Here is a 23,325-nt window from a genome sequence, read left to right on the forward strand (position 1 = left end):
CACAGGTGACAACTCCACAACCAGACCCAGGTTAATAACAACCTCCATCAGAACTAGTTTTCTTCTCCTCAGCCTCCAAGCAAGAGTGGATTTTCAAAGGGAACAACTCCCTAACCGATCTACACAGAGGAAGTGTCCTTAATCTCAATTCACTCTAGAGGGCAACACGCACTAAGCAGAGTCACTTTGACCAGACAGACCACTCCCCAAACTAAACTAAACTAGTTCTACAGTGGGGGACAACCCCCCTGCCAGGTACAATTCTAAAAAGGACTAAACTCCCCATCCAGAACCAGTTCTACCAGGATGACACCTCCCAAGCCAAGTCTAATGCTTCACGATAGACAACTCCCAAGTCAGAACCAGTTCTGCAGGGTGAGTCACGCCCCAAGCTGGGAGGGTTCTGCAAAGGGGACCACTCCCTAACCAGGGGATGTTTGGCATTGGAGAGCATTTCTGACACAAGGGCAGTTCTGCCTGGAGTAAATCTTCAGAAAACCACAGCCATTCTTCAAGGAATCATATCATTCCATAATTATGAGTAACTCTACATATGAGTCAAGTATCAGAGGGGTAGCCATGTTAGTCTGGATCTGTAAAAGCAGCAGAGAGTCCTGTGGCACCTTATAGACTAACAGATGTATTGGAGCATGAGCTTTCGTGGGTGAATACCCACTTCGTTGGATGAGGTATTCACGCACGAAAGCTCATGCTCTAATACGTCTGTTAGTCTATAAGGTGCCACAGGACTCTCTACATATGAGAAAAGTCCCATGTAGACCAGCTCTTTCAGTAGGGAAACAGTGACCCAGCTGGGACCAATTACTTAAAGGTAACATTCACCTTATGAAGAAAACATCTTTATTGCTGCAACTGTTCACTGGGTGTATTTCTTCACCCTACAGCCTCTCAGCCTACTGCCCATAACTCCTTGGTCAGAAATTCCTGGAGTGAATTGCGTCTAGTTATGTAAATGGCGGCCTTCCATCCCAAAGCAATTACAGGGTTTATGAAATGAGCCAGTGGACAACACCATGCTCTGAGCAATGTGCCATCCAGCCACAAGGTAAGCCGTGGCTAAACTGAATAACATTTTGCACGTGTAAAAGTAGCAAAGGCTGCGCATGCATAAAGCCAAATCGCCAACAGGCCAGCTCACGGAGTCTCAGACCCTGCTAAACACCTGTGAACAATTTTCAATGAGGGAGATTGACAAGTGGTGTGTAAAGCTAAAAGTCAAAACTCAACAGTGATCAAGGGGCATGAACTGGCCCCCAAAATGGAATTTTCACAACCTCTGCTTCATGCTCTCAAGCTGAATTAGGCAAGGCTTTCGGGCAGATCCTGTTGTGATTGCTGTTTTTATTGTAATTATTAATTCTATGCAGTGAGCAGGGCCGGCTCCAGGCACCAGCTTAACAAGCAGGTGCTTGGAGCGGCCAAGGGAGAGGGGCGGCACCTGCGGCAATTCGGGGGCGGCAGGTCCCTCGCTCCCTCTAGGAGCGAAGGACCTGCCGCCGAACTGCCGCCGCCGATTGCGGCTTTTTTTTTTCCCAATTGCCGCCGCCGATCGCGATCGCGGCTTTTTTTTTTTTTTTCTTCTTCTTGGGGTGGCAGAAATGCTGTAGCCGGCCCTGGCAGTGAGGCAGCACCTCATAAACCAGGGCCCTATTGTGCTGGTGCTGTACAAACAGAGAAATGGCTAGTGAGACAACGCAGGTTTGAACACCATGGCTCAGAGCATCACCTCCTGAGCACACCCTAGGCTCCTCGATCTCTGAATGCAGATGTTTGAGAGAAAGTGATGTTTGGGACACGAAGCACCTCTGCCACCCCTCGTATACCTCCCACACTTGTACGTGTCTGATGGAATTGCATACTGTGTATAGGGAAGGGAATGAGCAGAGTAGAATAGATCACAGCATAATTTGGGATCAGATTTTGAAGTACTTTCACTCTGTCGTCTTTCTGGACAAACTCACAGTTGGACTAAATCCTGAGGCCCTTACTGAGCGTCTGCTCGTCCTTACTCGCCTCCTGCGGAAATCAGCCAGTGCTGTCTAAGCAAAGGCTTGGTTCAGGAGTGCAGTGGGACTCAGTGGCACTCAGCAGGTACCCAGCACCTCTCAGGATCAGACCCCAGGAGCTGGCCATTTGGAAATTGGACTCGCAGTATGAAAACCGGTGCTTTTTTGCAGGGAAATGAACGCCAACCCAAAGTAGCAGGGCAAGCAGGAGAGGCACTCAACCGAGGCCCCTGCATTCACCCTGCAGAGAAGTCCTAGGCTAATCCACTGAGCTCACAGGCACGTGGGAACTCACCTGGAGCTGGACATAGAATGCCCATACACCCCGTCCTGCCTGCCGCTCGTCACGGGCTGGGCGTACAACGCATCCGGCTTGTTGCCCAAAGTGCAGGAGAGATTGCGATCTGGGAGGGGTTTCCGAGCGGTCCCATGGTGGGTGCTGCAGGTGCTGTACATGCTCTGGCGGTTCAGGGTTGCCTTTTGCACTGCCTGGCTTCCCATCTGGTTTCTCCTGAGCGTGCCCCGGGGAGGCTCGCAGCACAGGTCAGGCTCACTCCGGCTGCTCTTGAGGCAGTAGTTGCCGCCGGGACTGGTGGGGCTGCAGACGGATTTGCTGTGGTGCCGGTTGCCCCAGCCCTCCATCTGACTGTAAGAGCTGAAGCGTCGGTTGTCAGTCTCTCTTTTAAGGGTCCCGTTGTACATCTGAAGGGGGAGGAAACAGGAAACAAAACAATTAAAAGGGGCTTGAAGTGACTCCCAGGAGTTCACCAAATGTGGCCAAATCCTGAGGGGCACTGAGCCCTGGCTTTAATGGGAGCTGTGGGCACGCCACCCATTAACTACAATAGGACCTGTTCATGGTACTTTGATGGTCCCCATTATCCTAGTATCTGAGCACCTCACAATCTCTGCCATCTCTCTCCTCCCAGGTAGGGCAGTGCTAATATCCCCATTGTACAGCTAGAAAACCAAGGCTAGAGAGACTAAGTGACTCACCCAGGGAGTCTGGAGCACAGCAGGGAATTGAACCCTGGTCTCCTTGCATCAGGTTAGCATCCTAGCCCCTGAACTACCCCATCTGCTTGTAGTTTTACTCAATACTGTGCATTAATATTCATCCCAAAGGCTTCTAAGCCTCTTAACCAACTCTATATACACCTGACCCACCTCACCTAACACCAACATGCAGCCACCTCTGGACTGGAATGTGGCAGCCTTTGAACAGAGTGCAGTGACACTGCCACCCAACAGAATTTGGCAGGGCATCAGGGCAAATGTCCCATTTCTCACAGAATGGGATCTTATATGAACTCCAGGGGTCTGGAGCTCAGGTGTATATGTTACGTGAAAGGCGTGTCACCCCCCCCCTCCTTTCACAGATGCTGACTCTAACACTATTCTATCCTTCCCATTGCTTGCTTTGTCCTTATTAACTCTTTTTATCCATCTTCCACCTTGACAGACACACTAACCCGTATGTGGCCCAAAATGGGGCCCATGTGGGGAAAACAGGATGGATTTATGCATTAAAGAAGGAGTGAATGACTAGCTCATGCCAATGATAATGTTTGAAGTTTTGAGAACAATAAGGTGAAATTTCTTAAGAAATGCCAGGGATACGCCAGCAAAACGCCACCGTATTTAGTTCAAAGAAATGGGCCTGATTCTGATCTGTTACACTGGTGCACATCCACAGTGACTTCAGTGGAGCTACTCCAGATTTGCCCCAGTGTAACAGACCTCAAGAACTGACCTGAGATTCTGTTGCAACAACACCACTTCTGGATGCTAACTTTGGCATCTGCCTCTCGGAGGGCTGAGCTTGGCAGAGGCTTGGGAACGTTGCCAGCTAGGAAAGGGGGTGCTAAGGTGTTTTACTCCATGTAAAAAACAAAACAAAACAAAACAAATCCAGGCAGTTAGGACAGCTTTCCTGACAGACAACTAGCAACACTGGAAATCCTGGCCCGTTCCTCTTACAGCGCAGTGGAATCTGCATCATCGGGATACCCATGTGGACACAGCCTTCGGTCCCAGTTACGCAGCTCTCCTGATCAGCAGAAGATGCCAGTGGGATACTAATGCTGCTGCTAAGGCAGCGGTATTGTGAGGAGGCCCCGCAGCCATGCTGCAGGCCAGAAAAAACGGAGCCTTTGTCCGCTGCCTGCTCAGTGCTATTCTAATCTAGCCAGGTTCTTCTGCCATGCCCATCGCCATTGTGTCTGAGCCCCTGGGCAGGGAGAGCTGCGAGACACATTGCCCCGACGGCCATGGCCAGTGCCTGCCTTTGACACTGGCTCCGTCTCTTAAATCCCCATCAACAGCCGTTACAGGGCCAGGCCCTGAGCTCCTTGCTCAACCCTACAACTGCTCATGGAAGTTGGGAAGCTACACCCTGAGATCCTTCTGTGGGGCTAACGCTGCTCTCAGTTCCAGCAGTATAAATCTGGAGTGACTCCGGAGTGACTCTGCATCACTGAGGACAGAATCTAGTTTTCATGTTCACTCAGTCCTAACCCAGGCAAACTCCCATAAAAGATGAACAGAAGTCTTCAAAATTTGGCCCACCAGCATTGAGTGGCATGAGGGTCAAACCGGTTCCTCACAGGACACCCCCATTAGGCAGGGTTCCTAATTCCACACGTCCCAGTTGAGTGGAGTGAACTGCACTCTACTGAACAAAGGGAGCGCTCCCTTTCTCTGCCTCCTCTTGTTCCTCCTCCAACTAAGCCAAGCTTTGGCCCGATTTGCCCTGAGAGAAAAGGGCAGGGGAAGAGATGACTTGGTAACTTACTGGTCAGCTACAGTGAAGAGGAACTGGGGAATGATGAACCATTGTCATGGGCCCCCATCCAAACCCTCCCTATGAATTCTGGGACGGGATAAGCCACAGCACCGTACAAATTAGGGCTCCTTTGGAAACTCAGGCCTCGAACTCAGCGTCCGTGGTTGAGAGTGGGGCTATAATGTTGCCCTCCAGCTCAGAACAGGGCAGCTGCAGATTTTTACCTTATGAACTCCCAGCCCACCCTACACATAGGTGCTGAGTGGATTTGTTGAGAGACTCACTTCTCTGCTTTGGCCTCTGTTCTACCTGCACATAAGGCCTGATCCATAGTCAGTGGGAGTCTTTCCACTGACCTCCAAGGGCTTTGCATCAGGCCCGTACCGTACACAGCAACCCTCAGATAACAACTAGGGCCGTGCCACTTGAACGAAGTCTAGAATGGGAACAGCCCGGCAGCTGGCAGCATCTGCAGTAAAACTCATGCGCTGGCTTTGGTAATGAGCTTCTCACCACACAGCAGCTGTTTTCCCAGGAGTGTGCAAGAGGTTTCCCAACTACCCTGCCCCGCCCAGATCGGAGCTGTGCTGACTTGCTGGTGAGGGCTCATTGTCTACCAGAAAAGAGTCTTCCCAAAAAAGGCAATAAGCTGGAATTCGCCATTCTAAGGATGGTGGGGAGGAGAGATAGTTTATCAGCTAAACAACAACCGCCTGCCGGCCGTGCTAAAATGCAGGATGAACTAATTCCCCCGCGACATAGACACCAAGACAAACAGCGTGCACACGCCCCCATCCACACACCTCCCCACATCTGCTCTCCCGGCAGACCCCCGACGTGAACACATTGACAAGAAAAACAGCAGCTTCACATCAATAATATGTTAAGTCCTTAATGGAAACATAATAGATAGTTGAATGGCTGCAGCAAAGGCCCCAGGGGCTCAACATCTCTGCCAAATTGCTGACAGCTCCTCAAAATAATCCTAGCAGAGTCAAACCCGACACTGACTCATGAAGGGAAGCCATAGCAGGGGTGGGGGTGCTCAGTCAAGCAACCTGCTGCTTCTTTATTCCACCCAGCCCGTAGAGATCACATACCCTTGAGAGCGTGCACAGAGCAAAGATGATCATGGCTAGGCAGGAAAGAATGAGCCAAGCCACTCCTGAGATGTCAGAGCCTCACCCCACTCTAACTGCATCATTCCTAGCAGCTAGACTCTTCCCAAGGGTCACTGTGGAGGGTCCCATCTCTACATATGATGCATCCATGTAAAATGTAATACTGAGATGGCTTTGGTCAAAGGCCATCTCCCTGGGGCCACTAACTATTGGTGCATGGGTGGCATTAGCCACTGGATACAGCAAAGTCTTCCCCACACGGCCACCACTGGTTGATGGAAGTTGTCACAGGGCTGCTCCTCAGCGAGGCTCTCTGGTGCAATACTAACCCGATACTCCTTGCTGAAGCTGTTACCAGAGTCCATCTTATACACCAGGGCTCTCAAACGTTTGTCCTGGTGACCCCTTTCACATCGCAAGTCTCTGAGTGCGACCCCCCCTTATCAATTAAAAACACTTTTTTATATATTTAACACCATTATAAATGGTGGAGGCGAAGCTGGGTTTGGGGTGGAGGTTGACAGCTCGTGACCCCCCATGTAATAACCTCGCAACCCCCTGAGTGGTCCCAACCCCCAGTTTGAGATCCCCTGTTATACACCCACCTGTCTCCCTCATGTGTATAGCACTTTCCTCATTGGACACAGAGTTCTCCTCTGAGATGCTGGGGGTCCTGTGCATGCGAGTAGTACGTCCACAGCAGGTTTGTGTTTGTTCGAAGGCAAAGGACATTTGCGTCCTGCCACCCATTCCCCAGCTTGAATTCAAACTCCTGCTGACTAGCAGGCGTATTATGATAATAACACCTGCTGCAGGCAGCTTGCTCAGACCACCAGAGTAGCTAAGAGAGCCCACTTATTATCAGGAACCTTTAGTCTAGACCCCTTAGCCCATCAGTGCTGATCCTGTAAGAGGCTTGTATTGAATCATATGATCAAAACCCTCCACCCTTCCCTAGGTCCTACTATTTTTCCTTCCTGGAAGGCACCGCCATAAAGAGAAAGAGCTGCTGGTTGTTGGGTTCATTACACCCTGTATTCGAGCTCTGACTGAGGAATGAGCATGTCCACCATAAAAACAACAGGGTCCCCTCCAAACCGAGGAATTGCTCTGGCTTCCCTGATAAGCTCATAAGCTAACCAGCCCTGCCTTTGAACCGCTCCAACAAGCAACAGGGGAAGGTCCTCTTGCCTGCACGCCTACATCAGTCAACTCAAGTTGCAGGGACGGAGGAGATATTTCCCCTGCTTGGATGCAGAGTGACATCTTGCTGGGGCGTCCCTTCCTCGCCTCTCAGGATGAGCATAGGGGCCAAATCCCAGCTAAGTAGACTCCAGCATGCCTCCTTCTCTCTCAGCTTAGAACTGGTCATTACAGTTGAACCGAGTTTCCTAACCACGTGGAATATCCTCTGCTGTCACACTGATCTGGGGCTTAGGGCCAGGTGGAGAGAATATCCAAAAATCAACAGCTGGCACAAGTGAGGGCGGGAACTCTGCTGAGTACAGGGCCTGATTCTCTACTCCCCTACACCAGATTTATGGAGAGGAGAGGACAATCGGGCCAACAGACTGGGTCAAATCCCCTCTCATTTACACTGGACTCTGGATCTGCCCTAGGTAGAGCTGAGCAAAGAACTGCTTTTTCGGTTTGGTGGCTGAACTGAAAAATACAAAAATTGTTTGTTTCATTCGACCCAAAATAGTTTTCTCCGCCCATTTTTGGGGGGAGGGGGGAGGGGCGGGGGTTACCGTTGGTTTGTTTTAAACAAAGCTAGCTAAATTTCTAAATGAACCTTCATTTCAAAATGAAAGAATTGAAACATTTCATTTAGAAAATGTCAAAACAAAACATTTTGACTTGTTCAATTTTTCCCCCCAGACAAAAGTATTTGCTGAATTTGACCCAAATACATGAATAGTTTCACTTGAACCAAAGCTGGATTTTTTCAGCAAATAAACTATTTGCCTGAAAAAATCTGGCTGGCTCTAGCACTAGGATCACAGAGCAGTCTGGATCTCTATCTAAAATAAACAGTGGTTATATACATATCTGAGCACAGTGTCATCAGCGGTTTCCCCCCACCTATGCCAGTTTCCTGGTTATAGCAAAGAGAGGACCAAAATATATTCGTGAATTACAGCAGACGTTGATTGGTCAAAGGAGATATACAACGTAATGAATGTAAAGAACATTCAGGGAGCCCCCCTGGAACCAAACCCAATAATTTGGGGTGGGAGAAAAGGAGCAGGGAGGGGACAAACAGAGAGAATGTGCTGATTATAATTACCCTTGTTCTCCTTTATCATGTGGTGTTTGTTGGCTGGGAATTCCACTGGTTTGTACAGTCATCCAAGATGATTGCTCATGTGCACGCACACACATACTCACATTGGATCAGACAGAGGGTACAGGTCACCAAAGAATTTGTCCGAATCAGTTTTTTTCTCTAAAATGTACCTAAATTGATCACTTAATTAACTCCAAGTGTGGGCTTGGTGCCTCACCTGCAGTGTTCTCGACCTAATATCTATCCATCCATCCATCCAATCCAGGGTGATCGTAACATATAATAAGAGAATCCGAGCACCAAAGGTAGCTCTGAGTAATGGCATTCCGCACTCGGATTCACCTTGGCCAGAAACTGAGGGCTGCCCCATGGGATCTTGTGGGGAATGGAATGAGCAGCAGGATAAAATTGATTAAGGATGCTTTGTTCACCATCTGGACTAAGGGGAACCAACTCTGGAGCAGGAGAACATGTGATTATGCAGTTTATGCACCCAAGACCCCTTTCTCCACTTAGCAAGAATCATGTTATTTTTCCTCTTTCCATTACGTTGGTATCACTTGGGTGAAGCCAGATGGTCCAGCACTTCCTATGGGGAACAGGCTTATTTGAGGATTAACAAAGGGAAATAAATCATTACTTCCCACGCACACCTACTATAGATCCCAAGTCCATAATACTGGGATCTGAACTTCTCCAAAGCTTGTGGGTGTTTGTCCAGGGTTTTAGTCCAGCCTCACGTCTAGCTTTATTATTTTTTTTAGAGTGCAGAGCAGGGCTGGCAAAGCCCAGAAATTGCCCCTGAAAATGGGAAATGAGGCAGAAAATCATGACTCATTCCACACTGCAAGTTTTGCAAAGCTCCATACGAAAGCACGACCAGAGTCCCCACACAGCAATCTCACTGGGAGACTTTCTGCTTTTCCTACAGCAGCTCCGCACAGCCCTGTCCTTCCCTGAGCAGTACAGATTCACTCAGTGAGTTCAGAATTTCCTACAGTCCCCACCAGCAGAGCAGAAGATCTACTGCAATACTGCCTAAACTTGTAGCTCTGGAAAGCTGAGGTCCTCCTAGTCCCATTGACTCAATGGAAGTCCCTCGTATCCTGCTAGGGCCCTAAGTTTGAGTCTGAAATTCTCATCACCCCAATAAAACGAGCTTAGAAATCCAAGCCTAGTCCCTAGGGGCCATTGATCCATACAAAAATACAATGAGGAAGGGGGCTGAGGGGCAATGGCAGAGTTGCGAAGGTAGAGGAGCTCTCAGAGTCAGAACTTCCCTGACCAGCCCAGGAGTCAATCCCTTTCCTTCACAAGCAGTAAAATCCACCCACATCTAAATTAACAAGCGTGTCCAGAGCACCATTCCTCAGCCCAGGATTGCAAAGCACTTTGGGATCATTAATTAAGTCACATAACACCCACAGGGGGTAAGTAAATATGTATCATTATCCCCATTTTACAAATGGGGAAACTGAGTCATGGTGAGTCACATAACAATATTCATTATTATTATGGTTAACAACATTTAGCCCTGTTATGGTGCTTTTCATGCACAGACCACAAAGCACTTTACTAAAAGGGGAAGAGTCATTATCATGATCCCCATTGAGCAGATGGGGAAACTGAGGCACAGAGAGGCAAGGAGACTTGTTCAAGGTTGCACAGCAGGTCAGTGCCAGCACCAGAAATTGAACCCAGATCTCCTGATTTGCTTTTCAACTCCAAGACACCTCCACACACACACTCCAGTGGCTGGGTGTTTCTTGAATTCTGCACCTCAGAACGCAATCTCTTTATTACCCAGCTCTGATTTTTTTTTTTTTTTACTCACTACCAGTTTGTTTATTTCTAGAGCAGCAGACAGCAAAAAGGAAATGATGCCGTATAAACATGTCGAGACCAAGTCTCTCCCAGGCCGCAGGGGAAAGCTGTGGCAATGAAATATGACTGGGTCCCACCCTGAGTGATGGGTGGAGAACACCCTTGATCTTGCTTGTGAAATGAAGTGGTTGCTGCCTGTTAACACAGCCCGGCAAGGAGAACACTTGCAAAAGCAGCAAAAATATATTGCTTCTCCAGAGACGCTCATCCCCTCATATCCACTTCTGGAAGCTGCTTCTCTGTCGCAGGCAGAGGCAACTTTCATCTAGTTCTGCGATGGTTCAACTTGCATTGGCCAGGGAAGCAATTGTTAAACTTGCAGCTATTCTGAAGGATGCAAAACCTTGGATCTGGACTCACGGATCTGGGTGCCTGGGTTTGTGGCTGTATGAAACAAACAAAATTCCTTTTCTTTAAGAAATATGCCCCAAGCATCCTTTTTTCTCCACAGATGTTTCAGTAGCAACAAATAATGACCTTGATCCTGAAATCCGAACTCAGGTAAAACTCCTGTTGAAGTCAGGGAGAATTTTGCCTGCAGAGAGAGTGCAGGATTAGGGATAACAAAGCCATATTCCATGGTCTGCTAAGGCCCATTCTGCACTGCAGCTGGTGGAGAACTCAGTCTGAGCAGGGGGACTCTGCTGGAAGAAAGCTGGTAGCTGGAGCTCTGCCACCTCCTGCACCAGTTGCTCCCACAAATGTAATGAGTTTGAGGGTCTCAGTACAGTTCCTGCTACTGGAGAAGTGTTACAAAAGGGCACTTACTCATTAGTGTAATAACAGGCACTAATTTACCTCCTGTTAGCATCATCATCAGACAGACCAAAGAGTTAATGGGTCATGGACAAAGCCCTGGCTGGGATGATTTAGTTGGGGTTGATCCTGCTTTGAGCAGGGGGTTGGACTAGATGACCTCCTGAGGTCTCTTCCAACCCTGATATTCTATGATTCTATAGACACCGACTTATGGCCTCTTTCACAGGATGGCCAGCTGTGTGTCTCGTTTGCAGAGACAGAGCACTCTGCTGCCTTGTATGTACCCATTCATGGATAAGCGGAGCACTCCAGCCTGTAGGGCTGCCAATCCAGCACCTTGCATTCCCCAAAACATTAACGTAAAAGAAAAAACTATGGGGGAGGGCAACATCGGCTGGGAAAGGCAATCGCGGGCCTATAAGAGTCTTTTGCTCTGCTAGTTATAATATGGGTCTTCTGCTCCAAGCATTCCTTCCCCTTTCTGAATCCTCTGGGTCAAACGCTGGTACGCTGGCCAGTTCGGTACAACAGCTGCAGCATGGGTGAGTCTCTTGCCGTCAATAGGTCTGTGATCACCAAGCTGGGGAAGTGGTGGCAATCTCTAAGTTCAGGACTGACATGCAAGCTGCCTGTATGTGCAATCAGTACCTGCAAGGGCCTCTCGCAGGCTCCCGGTGCGTGACTCAGAGCTCACTGCGTGGTGTGGCTCCATGCAGCCATCAGCGAAATGAGATCACACAATTCACCACGCCTATGGCGTGATGATGAAACATACAGAAGGGCCCACATTCACCTAAACACGGGTCCTCTCTCTGTCAGAACAATCCAATATACAGCTGTTGTACCATGGGTCATCAGCAGGGATAGAACCCAGGACTTTCATCATCAAAAGCCTCTACCAAGGGAACACCAAAGGAGAGCACCCATAGAGCCAAGATCTGATGCCCTCACTCGGGTTGAATTCTACCATATTCCATGAGCGGTCCAACCGATTTCAGTGGGGCCAAGTGCAGAGCAAGGTACTACGCAGCAGGAGTGAGGATATCAAAATCTGGTCTTTATTAACAAATAACGTGCAGGCTTTTATCTATGTGTGCCAGCCACTAGCGTGAGACGTGATCACACACGCTTATCGAGAGTGCATCACGTAGTAAAATGAGATACAAGGGAAAACCCAGGAGCGACAATGCAGATTCTCCAGGTAAAGAAAACTGCAGAGGAAAGAGAATAAACTAGTAACACGCAAACCATGGGCCAACCAGCAACTCCATGTACTTCCTAGATAACCTCTCTTATCACCAAAGAGACATTGGTTAGAATCAGTGATTCAAGGTCACCTACCAACAAGAACAGTATTTAGAGTGCAAATTCTTCTGGGCAGGGACCATATCTTACAGTAGAGGATAGAGAAGGATTTCCTTTAGTACTTTTCATACTCTGGGGAGAGACAATCAAGGCTTGCAAGGATTATAATGGATCACTGTCCCAACGTTTTGTCTGGACTCAGTGCAAAACCATAAGTGATGCCATGTTCTTATCACTGCCCTGCTAGCTCAAAAACCTTTTAAGACTTCACAGAAACGATAATTCTAATCAAGACATGAAAGGTGTTAAGGAAATTGCCCCTCAAAAACAAAATTAGATCTTCTTATTATTGCCACCTTTTCCATTTCTTAAAGTAGAGGAAATGCAAACGGGAGACACACCTGCATAACAGAGTCTAGACATTTTATGAGTTTAAAGCAAACTTGCAGACAGAGCTCAAAGTTAGCTGAAAACAGGTGGTGGTGGTAGTTGGGGGGTGGTGATGTTTGTATTCCTTTAATACCTCTAGGGAGCAAGCAGAATGGAAAAAGAAGTTCCCCTGTCTGCATGTAGTGTGCAATCTCATGGGCCCAAGCAGATTTAGGCCTGGGGTTACATTTTCAAAAGCACCAATGTAACCAAAGACTCAGCACCGTTTTCAAAAGTGACCAAGGAACTTAGGACCCTCACTGAAAGTCTGTTGGACTCAGGCACTTTGGGAAACTGTACCCTTGGTCTGCAACTGGAGAAGAGACCTTCAGGGACCGGCCAGGTCAATAGTGGAGTAGTGCCCAGCTGCAATGCTAGGGGGCACTGCGCTATTGCTGGTGCCATCTTTGGGAGAAGATGTAACATGGAAGCCCTGATCATTCCCAGTCATCTCATCCGCCTTTTTCCAAGAGGACTCTGTGACCCTGAACCCTAAGTCCTAACTCTAACCAGCTCTGAGTTTGGGGATAGGTTTGCATTCGGATCTGACCCATGAATTCATTGCTAGTCGCCACTCAGGTCCGATACACACTCATGGTGGCCACAGCTGTTGTTGTTCAGCTGGTGCTGGCTCGGGGATATGGAGGATCATTCAACAAAGCAAATCACAGAGGATATGAACTGGCATCTAAATTGTAACCAGCCTTTGGCTTTCACCAGCCAACAAAGACACAGCATTTATAGCAAACGTGCAGAGAAGGAGCAAGAACAAAGCTAAATAAGGGGAGATCTAAATCCCCAAACTGCCAGCCGCACCCCCAGGGTGGTTTTACGCAATGGCCAAATCACAGAAAAGTATCACCGGGCTTTGTAGGGTTCTGAAAATACCACACAGGTGATGCTGGATTCAGTGCCGTCAGCTTTGCTAAATAGAGGGCTCTGAAATGCAGTATTTCCTCCTCAGTCAGAGCAATTAGGCGGGGCAACAGCTTAAGTGAGACCTTCCTACCTATCCCCCACACACCTGTCACTGAATCTTTCCCTTATTTGCAGAGATGAGCCCGAAGCAAAATACTAGATCCAGTTTCAGAAACAAGTTTTCTTGAACCTACCCCTGTAATGGCCCCACACCATCCACCCAGCAGCAGAGGAGAGTTCTGATCCAGATTGTGAACTGTTGAGACCCAGGCTTGTTGCGCTGCCCAAACAAATTTGTTACCTCCGTTCTTAGGGAACAAGTTAACTTCCTCCCTTGCCCGCCTAGAACATCTGGAGGCTGTTGATGTCCATCTTACTCTTGTCTCTACGGCACCGTTGGCTCCCCATATTGACCAGCAGTCCATTCCTATGGACTCTCATGCTGAGAGTTGCTCTCTGTACACCCCCAACAGCAAGGCACAGAGAAAAGAACACCTTACCGGATACCCCCAGTTGCTGTTTCCTGTCTGGGCTTTGGCATAATAGCTGCCCCGGGCAGTCCCATAGTTGACGCCATCAGCCAAACCATCATACATGGAACCTGCAAGCAGAAGAACAACATTAGGAATGGAAAGCTAAGCTCCTATGTGGTTTGCATGTGGGACATGGAGTTCTTTGTTCTCTGATGGGTCAAGGTCTTCCCCACTGGCCTCCAGAGAAGGACAATGGACGTATCATAAATCAGGGGGAAGAGAAGCCCTCTCTCAATGGACATGGCTGCATAAGGCTAGAAGCCCTTTCTGAGTAGTCATTCAGAAAGGAATAAAGGGCAGGAGAGGGGTGATCCAACCTTCCAGTCACCCCTCAGGACCAGATTCTTCCACATTTTCTTGTGCTGGGTAGTGCCTTGCTCTGAGAGCAGTCCCATGAATTTCAACTAGTCATTGTGAATCAAGGAGACACACTCTGGCCCTTAGCTAATGGTGGTGGAAATGGAGTTTAGAGGTTCAGTTCTGTCCTTATCCAAATCTCTTAGATCAAGAAGAAACCCTGCAGGTTTTCTAATCAGCCACTGAATAACCCAGCCCAGAAGCATGAACTTCTCAACAGCCTACAACTGACCAGCCCTGCTGTGTAAAACCTCTTTCCATCTACCTCCCACTGGCAAACTCTAGTAAGGGAATCCTTGCTTCATTGCTCCAATTTCCCTTTCCTTCCGAAAGCCTTTTATATGAGGTCACATTGATCATTAAGAACAAAGATTAGAAGAAGTATTAACTATCCTCCAAGCTGGAACTCCATTGCACTTTGTGACAGCACAATACAGTGTGAGTTAATAAGACCTATATTTTTGAAAGTGCCCGCTAATTTTGGGTGCCCAAAATAAGACATCCAAGGCCTGATTTAAGGAAATGTAAATGATGGAATTCCATGGGAGTGCTAGGTGCTCAACACCTCTGAAAATCAAGCCCAAAGCATCTCAATGTGAGCACCCAAATTAGCAGGCACTTTTGAAAATGTAGCCCCTTCGTCTCTTAGTAGAGATGGTCCTAAACTGGAATTTCCCTTCAACAGGAAATTCTGGAAAAGAATTTGTTCCATTTCAGAATGAAAAAGCAGAATTTCAAAATTTAACGCGGAAGGGAAATCTGAAAACACTTCATTTTGAAAATTACAAAAGAAATTTGAGCCTGGAAGCCCAAGCTCCGTGGTCCCTGGCCCAGCCGTGGCTGCCAGAGCTTCTAGGCTCTCTGTCAGTCTGGCTCACGGGGCACCAGAAGCCAAGAAACCCTGGGAGCCTTGGCTGAGGCACTCCCAGGCTCCCAGCTCTGGGGCAGGGAGCCTGGAAGCCTTGGTGTCCACAGCCCCAGGCCAGTCTGCATGGCTGGCTGTCCCAGAGTTGCAGACTCTGCAAGACCTTGGCTCAGCATCCCTCCTGGTGAGCTGGTAGGAAACCTGGCAGATTTCTGATGGAAACCTGCCTAAGGTTCATCTAAAGTTCACTGAACCCCATACGTTTCCATAAAACATTTTGTGTTATAGAAACAGGCATTTGTTGATAAAGCCTCAATTCATCAGAAAATGCATCATCAGCTCTCTTTCTCCCTCTTACATCTCTGACTGTTTGGTGTGCCAACTCTGAGACACCCTGCAGTCATTCACACGGAACTGTTCCTCTTCAAAGTGCCTTACAGCCACTAATGCCAAGATCCTCAAAGGCAATTAGGCTTCTAACTTCTAACTCATTAATAACGCCCACACTGGGTAATGAAAGACCACGGCGCAGGTGAGCGCTCCAGCCCAACCCACCTCTGGAGGCTGGCACATTCTAGTCACTACTCCCGGCCAGAGCAATAGCATGGATGATGACCATGACCATGTGATCATCCTAGGCTGGAGCAATGTACCAGAGGGGGAGAAACACTGATCCAGAAGAGGTAGGAGAAATTACCCAGAATGGGCATCAGCAGGGAAATCTTCCCCCGACTCCTCTGTGCCAATGTCTAGACTGAAGATTCCATTGTCCATTAAACTCAAGAGGTTCGGAGAGTAATGTCTCTAGAACCAATTCTTAATTTGGGCCAGGTCTTGCCAGGGCTGAGCCCCGGCACCTCTAGGCTTCGTAGTTCAGAGCTCCGGCACCTCTTAGCTTGGCAGGTCAGAGCCTCGGCACCTCTGAGCTTGGCAGGTCAGAGCCCTGGCACCTCTGAGCTTGCTGCATCAGTTATGAAAGTGAAAACAATTGCTTGAGCCCTGGCACCTCTTTCACTACAAATTAAGCACTGTACAGAACCCTATTAATTTCTCTATAACCCAACTCATTTAATCCTTATTCACTTCCAAAGGACTTTCCTATAAGGGCTGTATTGGCAAAGAGAATGGCAAGACGTGTGGATGGATGTACGGCACACTGGCATTGCTCCGTTTGAGTACTTCCCCACTCTATGCATTTCCCGGCACAATTCCCTGGGTTGATTTCAATAGGGCAGGTTGGTGCTGGAGTGGGGAAGGAGTAGGGTGGGATGTGAAACTATGGGTTTAACCCATGCGATTCTCCCCGGTGGTACGTGTTTTCTAACAAAGCCGGCACTAGGGACAGATCCCTTGGCCCCAGTTGCCTGGAAATCATTTCTTAGCTAACACTCTCCTGATCTGTGCTCATGTCCAATAACACCCAGAGTGGAGCTTCTATGCCTTCCTCCCTTGCCCACTTCCCATGCAGTTCAACAGCTCCCCTTTTTGTAAAAGGACCACTCACTGCAGCAAAAATCAGCCGACTCACAGCACTGCAGGCTGGGAACTTGCTGCTTTATTCAACTTCATCACAAGGGTCAGGCGAAAACTCCATTAACTAAAAGTAAGGGAGGGGTGGAGCCTGGCTTCATCCCATAATGCTCTGTGTAACCCAGCTAACCATATCACAACTACTTCACTACACACTCCTGAGTACAGGAAGGGTTTGGTGCTCAGGGCAGGTCATGGGCTTATCTGACCCTCACTGTTTTTGGGACAATTTCCCCCTACCTGCCTTTTTCATAAGGACCTTCTTAATTTGCCCTGAGCTGCAGCAAGACAGTTTCTTTCCCTAGCTGAACATCACCCTGAGTCATTCATGATTGATGCTCGTCAACGGACAGAGTGCTAAATGCTTATTGAATCGGGTCACCAGCCAGCAGAGTTGCAAGGTCACTGCCTGCCAGGCTGACAGATATTATCTCATTGTTTCTTTGTACTCCCCCCGTCTGTCTGTAATACTTAGTATGTAAGCTGTTTGGGGCAGGGACTGTCTTTTTGTTCGGGGTCTGTACAATGCCTACACAATGGGATCCTGTCTAAACTCCTAGGTACTCCGATAATACAATACAAATAATAAATAAGCCCCTTTGATGCACATCTTTGCTTTCATTGTGTAGCTTCATTACTATGGGCTGGAGTCTCAAGGAATTTTGCATCACGGACAGTTCGCCCCCTCCCCGTGAGATTTAATGATTGGCTTTATTACTGAGAATTTCTGTGGCATATACAGCACCAAAGGTGCTATGCTCTTTAAAGCCTGGGGTGTGAAATCTGCATTCTCTACTGTCATGGAATTGTGGCCCTCAGCTACTAGAACTGGACAGGAAATTCAGCCTCCATGCAAGAGAGCATCATTTCCGTGGGGCAGGGGGAAATCAATGTAAAACATCAGCCTCATATTGTCCTGTCCTACTTAAGCAGTTGATGCTTCAGTTTATCGTGGGCGGGGGCTTTGATACTGGCAATCAGCGGATAGGAGAGAAGGACAATGTGGGTCTCCCATAATCTGCCTTTCCAAGTGGAGGTGGCTGTTGTGCATCCCAGATCTCGAGGCTCTGGAAGTGAAAACCAAAGTGTCCTGGAAAATAGCATGGCGAGGGGTGGAAAAGGGAGAGTACCAAGGAAAATCCCCAAAGGAGGAGCATTTCTGGAACCCTTCATTGCTACTGGGAAATCCACTGGTCCTGCTCACTGGGGAAGAGCCTACACTTGCCCCCAGAAGTATTATGACCTAATGGTTCAATGTGCGCTGTACACCATTTATTTTAGTCCATCAGTTAATTCGATCTTTACAATGCACTTGGACTGAGCCGGAGTCTGGGTAAGCCAGAGGGTTCCTAGTGGCAGGGAGAGACACGCCATGAAGGACCACACCCTCCGCAGGGTAAACTGGCATAGCTGTACCAACTGTACTGGAACCATTTGTATAGTGGGGGGGTTGAGAGCCATTGAACCAACTGTAAACCTGCATATGATGGAAACCACTTCAAGCCAGGGGGTGTGGCAGCCCCCTACTTCCAGCACCTGTGAGCTGCACTGAAGTCAACAGCAGCGATGTTGATTTACACCACCTGAGAGCTGGGCCACAGCATTCTAGTGTGCAGCTGTACACACTACAGGTGACGTTGAACAGAGAGGTGCTGGCAGGAGCGGGCTCAGGGCTGGTTAGACTGCTGTACGGATCTCTATCATTCCTTAGTATGTCTTTCGGGTCTGCCCCTGCAAACCCTGGGTCCTGCTGACAGACTCTTCAGTGGGGCTGCCCATGTGACTCAGGGCTAGTTGCAGTGAGTACGAGTTGCAGGAATGCCCTTAGTCAATGGAAGTTAATCAGATTCCTCGCAGGCAACCTTACGTTAAGCAGGGCTAAAAGGATGGATGGAGGGATAGGGGAGGAGATAAGCTATGTCAAGGGAGCAGTTTTTCCATTTTCTTTGCAGATTCAGAAGGTTCCCCCCCTCCCAAACCTTATCCATGCAGCAAAAATAATCTATTTAAAAAATGCAAAGTGACATCACAGGAATAAACCACAGCCACACAGTGAACAATTAACAACCCAGGAACCCAGACCATAGTGAGGGAATGGGTGTATATTAATCTCTTTCATTTAGCGTAGAGCAGCACAACACGAACCAATGGCTGGAAGTTGAAGCCAGACAAATTCAAATTAGAAATAAGGAGGGTGATTAGCCATTGGAACAAACTAGCAATGGGTAGTGATGCATTCTCCAGCTGTTGAAGTCTTCATCTCAAGACTGGATACCTCTCTAGAAGACATGTCCTAGACAAACACAAGTTACTGTGCTCAATGAAGGGCTAATGGGATGAAATTTTATGGCCCGTGTTATGGCTTTAAAAAAAATATCAATGTATCTTGATTCTAACAGCTCTGGAGTATGCAAAGTCCTCTATCCAGCCACAACAGAGATCGGCCATGGGCAGCAACACAGTAAGCTTCCCACACTCACTACCACAGCAGTGGGAGCTGCAGGGACCCGTCCCAGGATGAGAGAGTTCATTTTCCATGGCCCACTCATTCACTGGCCTCTCTGCACAAGGTGGTCACAGAGTCGCTGTTGACGAAGACACCTGCTCGCTCAGAATCAGCCTGATTTGGGGTGGAATTTTCAAAAAGCACCTCATTTTAGGACCACAAGCCCCATTGACTTTCTACGAGCTCCTGGGTCACATAGGATCTTTTGAAAAATCCCACACTAATCCAATTCCTTTCAAGTGACTTTGCTTTGAGATTCCACCCCTGCCCCACTCTCTAGGGAACTTTGGGATATCTGCTCTGTCTTCTGGGACCTTGTGCAATGTATATCTCATGTGACGAACACAGCACAATGTTGGGTGCCATAAAACAAAATGCTATTTAGTCCCTGAATAGACACGGAAGAATCAAAAAGCAGAAAATGTCCCATAGTCGATGTTTCCTCAATATCTTGGCCAAGAATGTCCAAGGTGATTACCAACAATTAGCCAAATTTTCAACAGCAGCCAGATGTGAAGCCTGGATTTAGGAGCCTATCTACCTAAACAAGGGGCCTGGTTTTCTAAAGCACTGAGTGCTCTGCAGTTCCCATTGAGATCCATGGGAGGGTTGGGTGCTAAGCACTTTGGAAAATCAGGGTGTTTATTGGATCAAATCCTCAAGGGCGATTCTGCTTCAGCATGTAAATATCTGCCCAATTTCTCCACACATTTTTTGCATGGCACCTGCTCCTGCCCATCAGCCATACGCTGAATCCCCAGCAGAGCTGTAGCAAAGGTGTGGGGCAGAATCGGCACGGACGTCTGCAAAGATTTCTGCCTACAGTTGAGGCATTAGTGGTGAACAGCGACCATAGCATCACTAACTGGCAAAGTTGTCTCAGTCCCTGCTTCTTCATCCAGCACCTACTGTCAGCCTGGTTTGTTTCTTATTCCACCAGGTCCTGAGACCACAAAGCCTTAATCGATAGAAGTGAGAGGAGCTAGGAACAGATTTACACATGACCACATCTTCCAGTTACCTCTGTGATTAGCGCTTTCAGCTGGCACAGACAAGCTTGCCTCTGCCGCCCTCTTCAATACCAACGCCCTGGCTCCCACAATCACAGCAGCCATAGAGTCATATACTGCCATCCTGGCATAGTATGGGGTATTGCATACTCACGCTGCTCCACAGAGCTGCTACATCCCCCGGACCGTGGGTTCGGCGTGCAAAGGAAAGAGTTTGATGGGGCTTAGGAAGCCAGCTGGAACTGTCTAAACATCTTGACCCCTACCCCAAACTCCACAATGCAGCCTCGCTTCTCCTCGGAAGCCAGCCCTATATTTGAAGTCAAGTGTCACTGTAACCTAGAACCTTTGGAAGAGGCACAAGGATATTTGACCCCTCTCATATTTGAGTCCACCTAGACCAGGAGTCGGCAACCTATGGCACGTGTGCCAAAGGCGTCACGCAAGCTGATTTTCAGTGGCACTTTCAGTGCCCGGGTCCTGGCCACCGGTCTGGGGGGGCTCTGCATTTTAATTTAATTTTAAATGAAGCTTCTTAAACATTTTTAAAACCTTGTTTACTTTACATACAACAATAGTTTCGTTATATATTATAGACTTATAGAAAGAGACCTTCTAAAAACATTAAAATGTATTACTGGCACATGAAACCTTAAATTAGAGTGAATAAATGAAGACTCGGCACACCACTTCTGAAAGGCTGCCGACCCCGACCTAGACATATCAGCCTTGAGATTCTCACAACCTTGCAAAGCCAGTCCAGATCCTCAAGGGTTGAGCAGAGACCTTCGCATGTCTCATTCAGCGTCAGTATCACTCATCCTTCCTTCCATCACAGCTGGACATCTTCTCCCCAGGAGGACATGTCCCAGCTTTGCCACTCTTTCGGCAGGAGTGAAATCCAGATCGCAAGGCCACTGGAAATCACAAGCACAACCGAGACCGGAATAACTCGGTGCAGTGGATGGTGAGAGCGGCTCAGATGATCACCGAGGTAGGTGACCCAGTCACAGAACCCTTCCTAACACATGGACCATGCTGCACGGCCAGGGAGAGGGGCAAGGTTTGGCTCTGAGGGTTTTTTGTTTTTTTCCCCTCTGCTGGAGAATTTCTACAGTTCCCCAAAGGAAGAACAATGAAGCAAACTCTAAAGAGAAAGGACAGTCCAGGGCTCTTCAGTTCTTTTCCCATCTCTGCCACAGACTTGCTGTGTAACCACGGCTGAGTCGCTTTGCTTCTTGTACCTCACTAACTCTGTCTGTAAAATGTGCGCAATGCTGCTCACCTGCTTTTCTGTCAGGTTCAGAAAAGCGCTTTGAGCTCAGGTGCAAAGATGCAGTAATGAGCAGGGGGAGAGATGATTTTCACCTTTCAAATGTGATGGGGATTTCTAGTCCTCCTTCATCTCCTCTTAGGTGCTAACAAATCGACAGAGCAGCGATTGCTAGAGCAAGCCAGCCACAGACACAGAATATATTCTGTGATTTACAAGGTGCTGGCTCTCCACCACTCTAAACTCCTTAGCATGCCTGAGCTGCCCTGTATAAAGACAGCACATGTCTGGCTGGCTGCACTGAGCCCAGCAGGACCATTACAGGAAACATGTGTTGGGCTGCTCACGGTCAGTGTTCCTAAGCCTAGACTAGAGGGGGAGGAAGCCACCCAAAGGGCACAGAGCTGTGAGCCCAGATACAGAGCAGGTCATAAGACATTTGGCAAATAATCCAATTGGCAGGGAAATATGCAGAGGAAAATAGATCACTGTCTGGGAAGCGAAACACTATTTAGAGTCAGGGAACAAAGAGTTAATAATGCTTTGCACCTGCCATCTGATGCTGTCAAGGCACATCATGAAGATACATTAACTATGCCTCACGGCAAGCCACGAGAAGGGGATGATTGCCACTTTACATATGGGGAAACGGCGGCACAGAGCGGGTAAAGTCACTGGCTCAGAATCACACAGCAACAGAGGCAGGGATTGAACCCAGAGGTCCTGACTCCTAGTCCTGTGCTAGCCCTTCCAGATTGCCTGCCATTTCTTCTGGACAGAGAAATCCCAGCAGGCAACTCCAGAGAAACGGGACAGCTTGTCAGCTATAGACAAAACCCAGCAGAACCAAATAGCCTAGATTACAAAGACCCCAAATACAAACCCACTGTGGGTTCTGAGGCAGCCCAGGGAGGGGGAATGTGAATCCCTTGCTACTCGGAGCGCGGCGGATGGGGTTTTACCTCGGTTGGAGTGCCCAAGGCTCGACTGAGAGGATTTTTGCTTCTGCCGTTTCACCGTCATCATCACCTGCTCCTGGACTCTCTGTTTTCCCGTGCCCCTAGTTTTCAGCTTGTGATCCGAGGGCAAGGCCAATGTAGAACTGGCCTGGTCTTGGAAACACTCATAAGCCAGGGCTGTTTTCAGCGGAGAGTGAAGCATGGCTGCAGATAGAGCGAGTGGACTGGAGCTTCACCTGACTGCACTTCAGAAAACACAACGGTAACAATTCTTGAGCTGGGGTTAAACCTCAAGAATCCCTCCTTGCCATACGTCCCTCTGCTGCTGGCTTCTCCGTGCTCCTTCCCCTGGCTCTCTGGCTGGGGTGTGAGCCGGCACGCCCTCTGTCAGACGGGATATACAGCCCCCTGCCTGCACACACCCACTCCGAGAGCACAGCGCGCTCAGCTCAGGTGCTGCAGGGCAGGCAGGTTTATTGCTGACCTTGATGCGATTGCGCTTTTTAAACTCATCACATAAATGCACCAGGCAGTAGAGAAGCGAAAGCAGGCAAATGGAGTGGGAGGGGAATAGACTCGGGAAACTTCATCCTCGGAGTGACAGCTTCCAGTTCCCCTTTGCAGATTCATTGCCAGCTGTGTGTCTAGGTAGAAAACTACCCTGCATGACCACCCTCCTCCCCAGCAATGGATCACTGGGCCCTTCCCCATGCAGCCTGCTCCCTCCCTTCTTTGCTTTGAGGTTTTTTCTTTTCCCTAGTGTGAACTGGATCA

The 23,325-nt window shown here is 48.5% G+C and overlaps 1 protein-coding gene across 1 annotated transcript in view; it reads right to left on the bottom strand.

Moving 5' to 3' along the window:
• Positions 1 to 22,753, bottom strand: part of PKP1 (plakophilin 1) — a 46,786-nt gene extending 24,033 nt beyond the window's left edge. Inside the window, exons 1-3 of the mRNA XM_065404177.1 lie at positions 22,555 to 22,753; positions 14,019 to 14,119; positions 2,323 to 2,729 (exon numbers count right to left, since the gene is read on the bottom strand). Of these exons, the coding sequence (XP_065260249.1) occupies positions 2,323 to 2,729; positions 14,019 to 14,119; positions 22,555 to 22,753 (707 nt within the window). The remainder of the gene's footprint in view (positions 1 to 2,322; positions 2,730 to 14,018; positions 14,120 to 22,554) is intronic.
• Positions 22,754 to 23,325: the final 572 nt, after the last annotated feature.

The sequence above is a fragment of the Emys orbicularis genome, chromosome 4, assembly GCF_028017835.1.
Source record: "Emys orbicularis isolate rEmyOrb1 chromosome 4, rEmyOrb1.hap1, whole genome shotgun sequence".
NCBI classification, from domain to species: Eukaryota; Metazoa; Chordata; order Testudines; family Emydidae; genus Emys; species Emys orbicularis.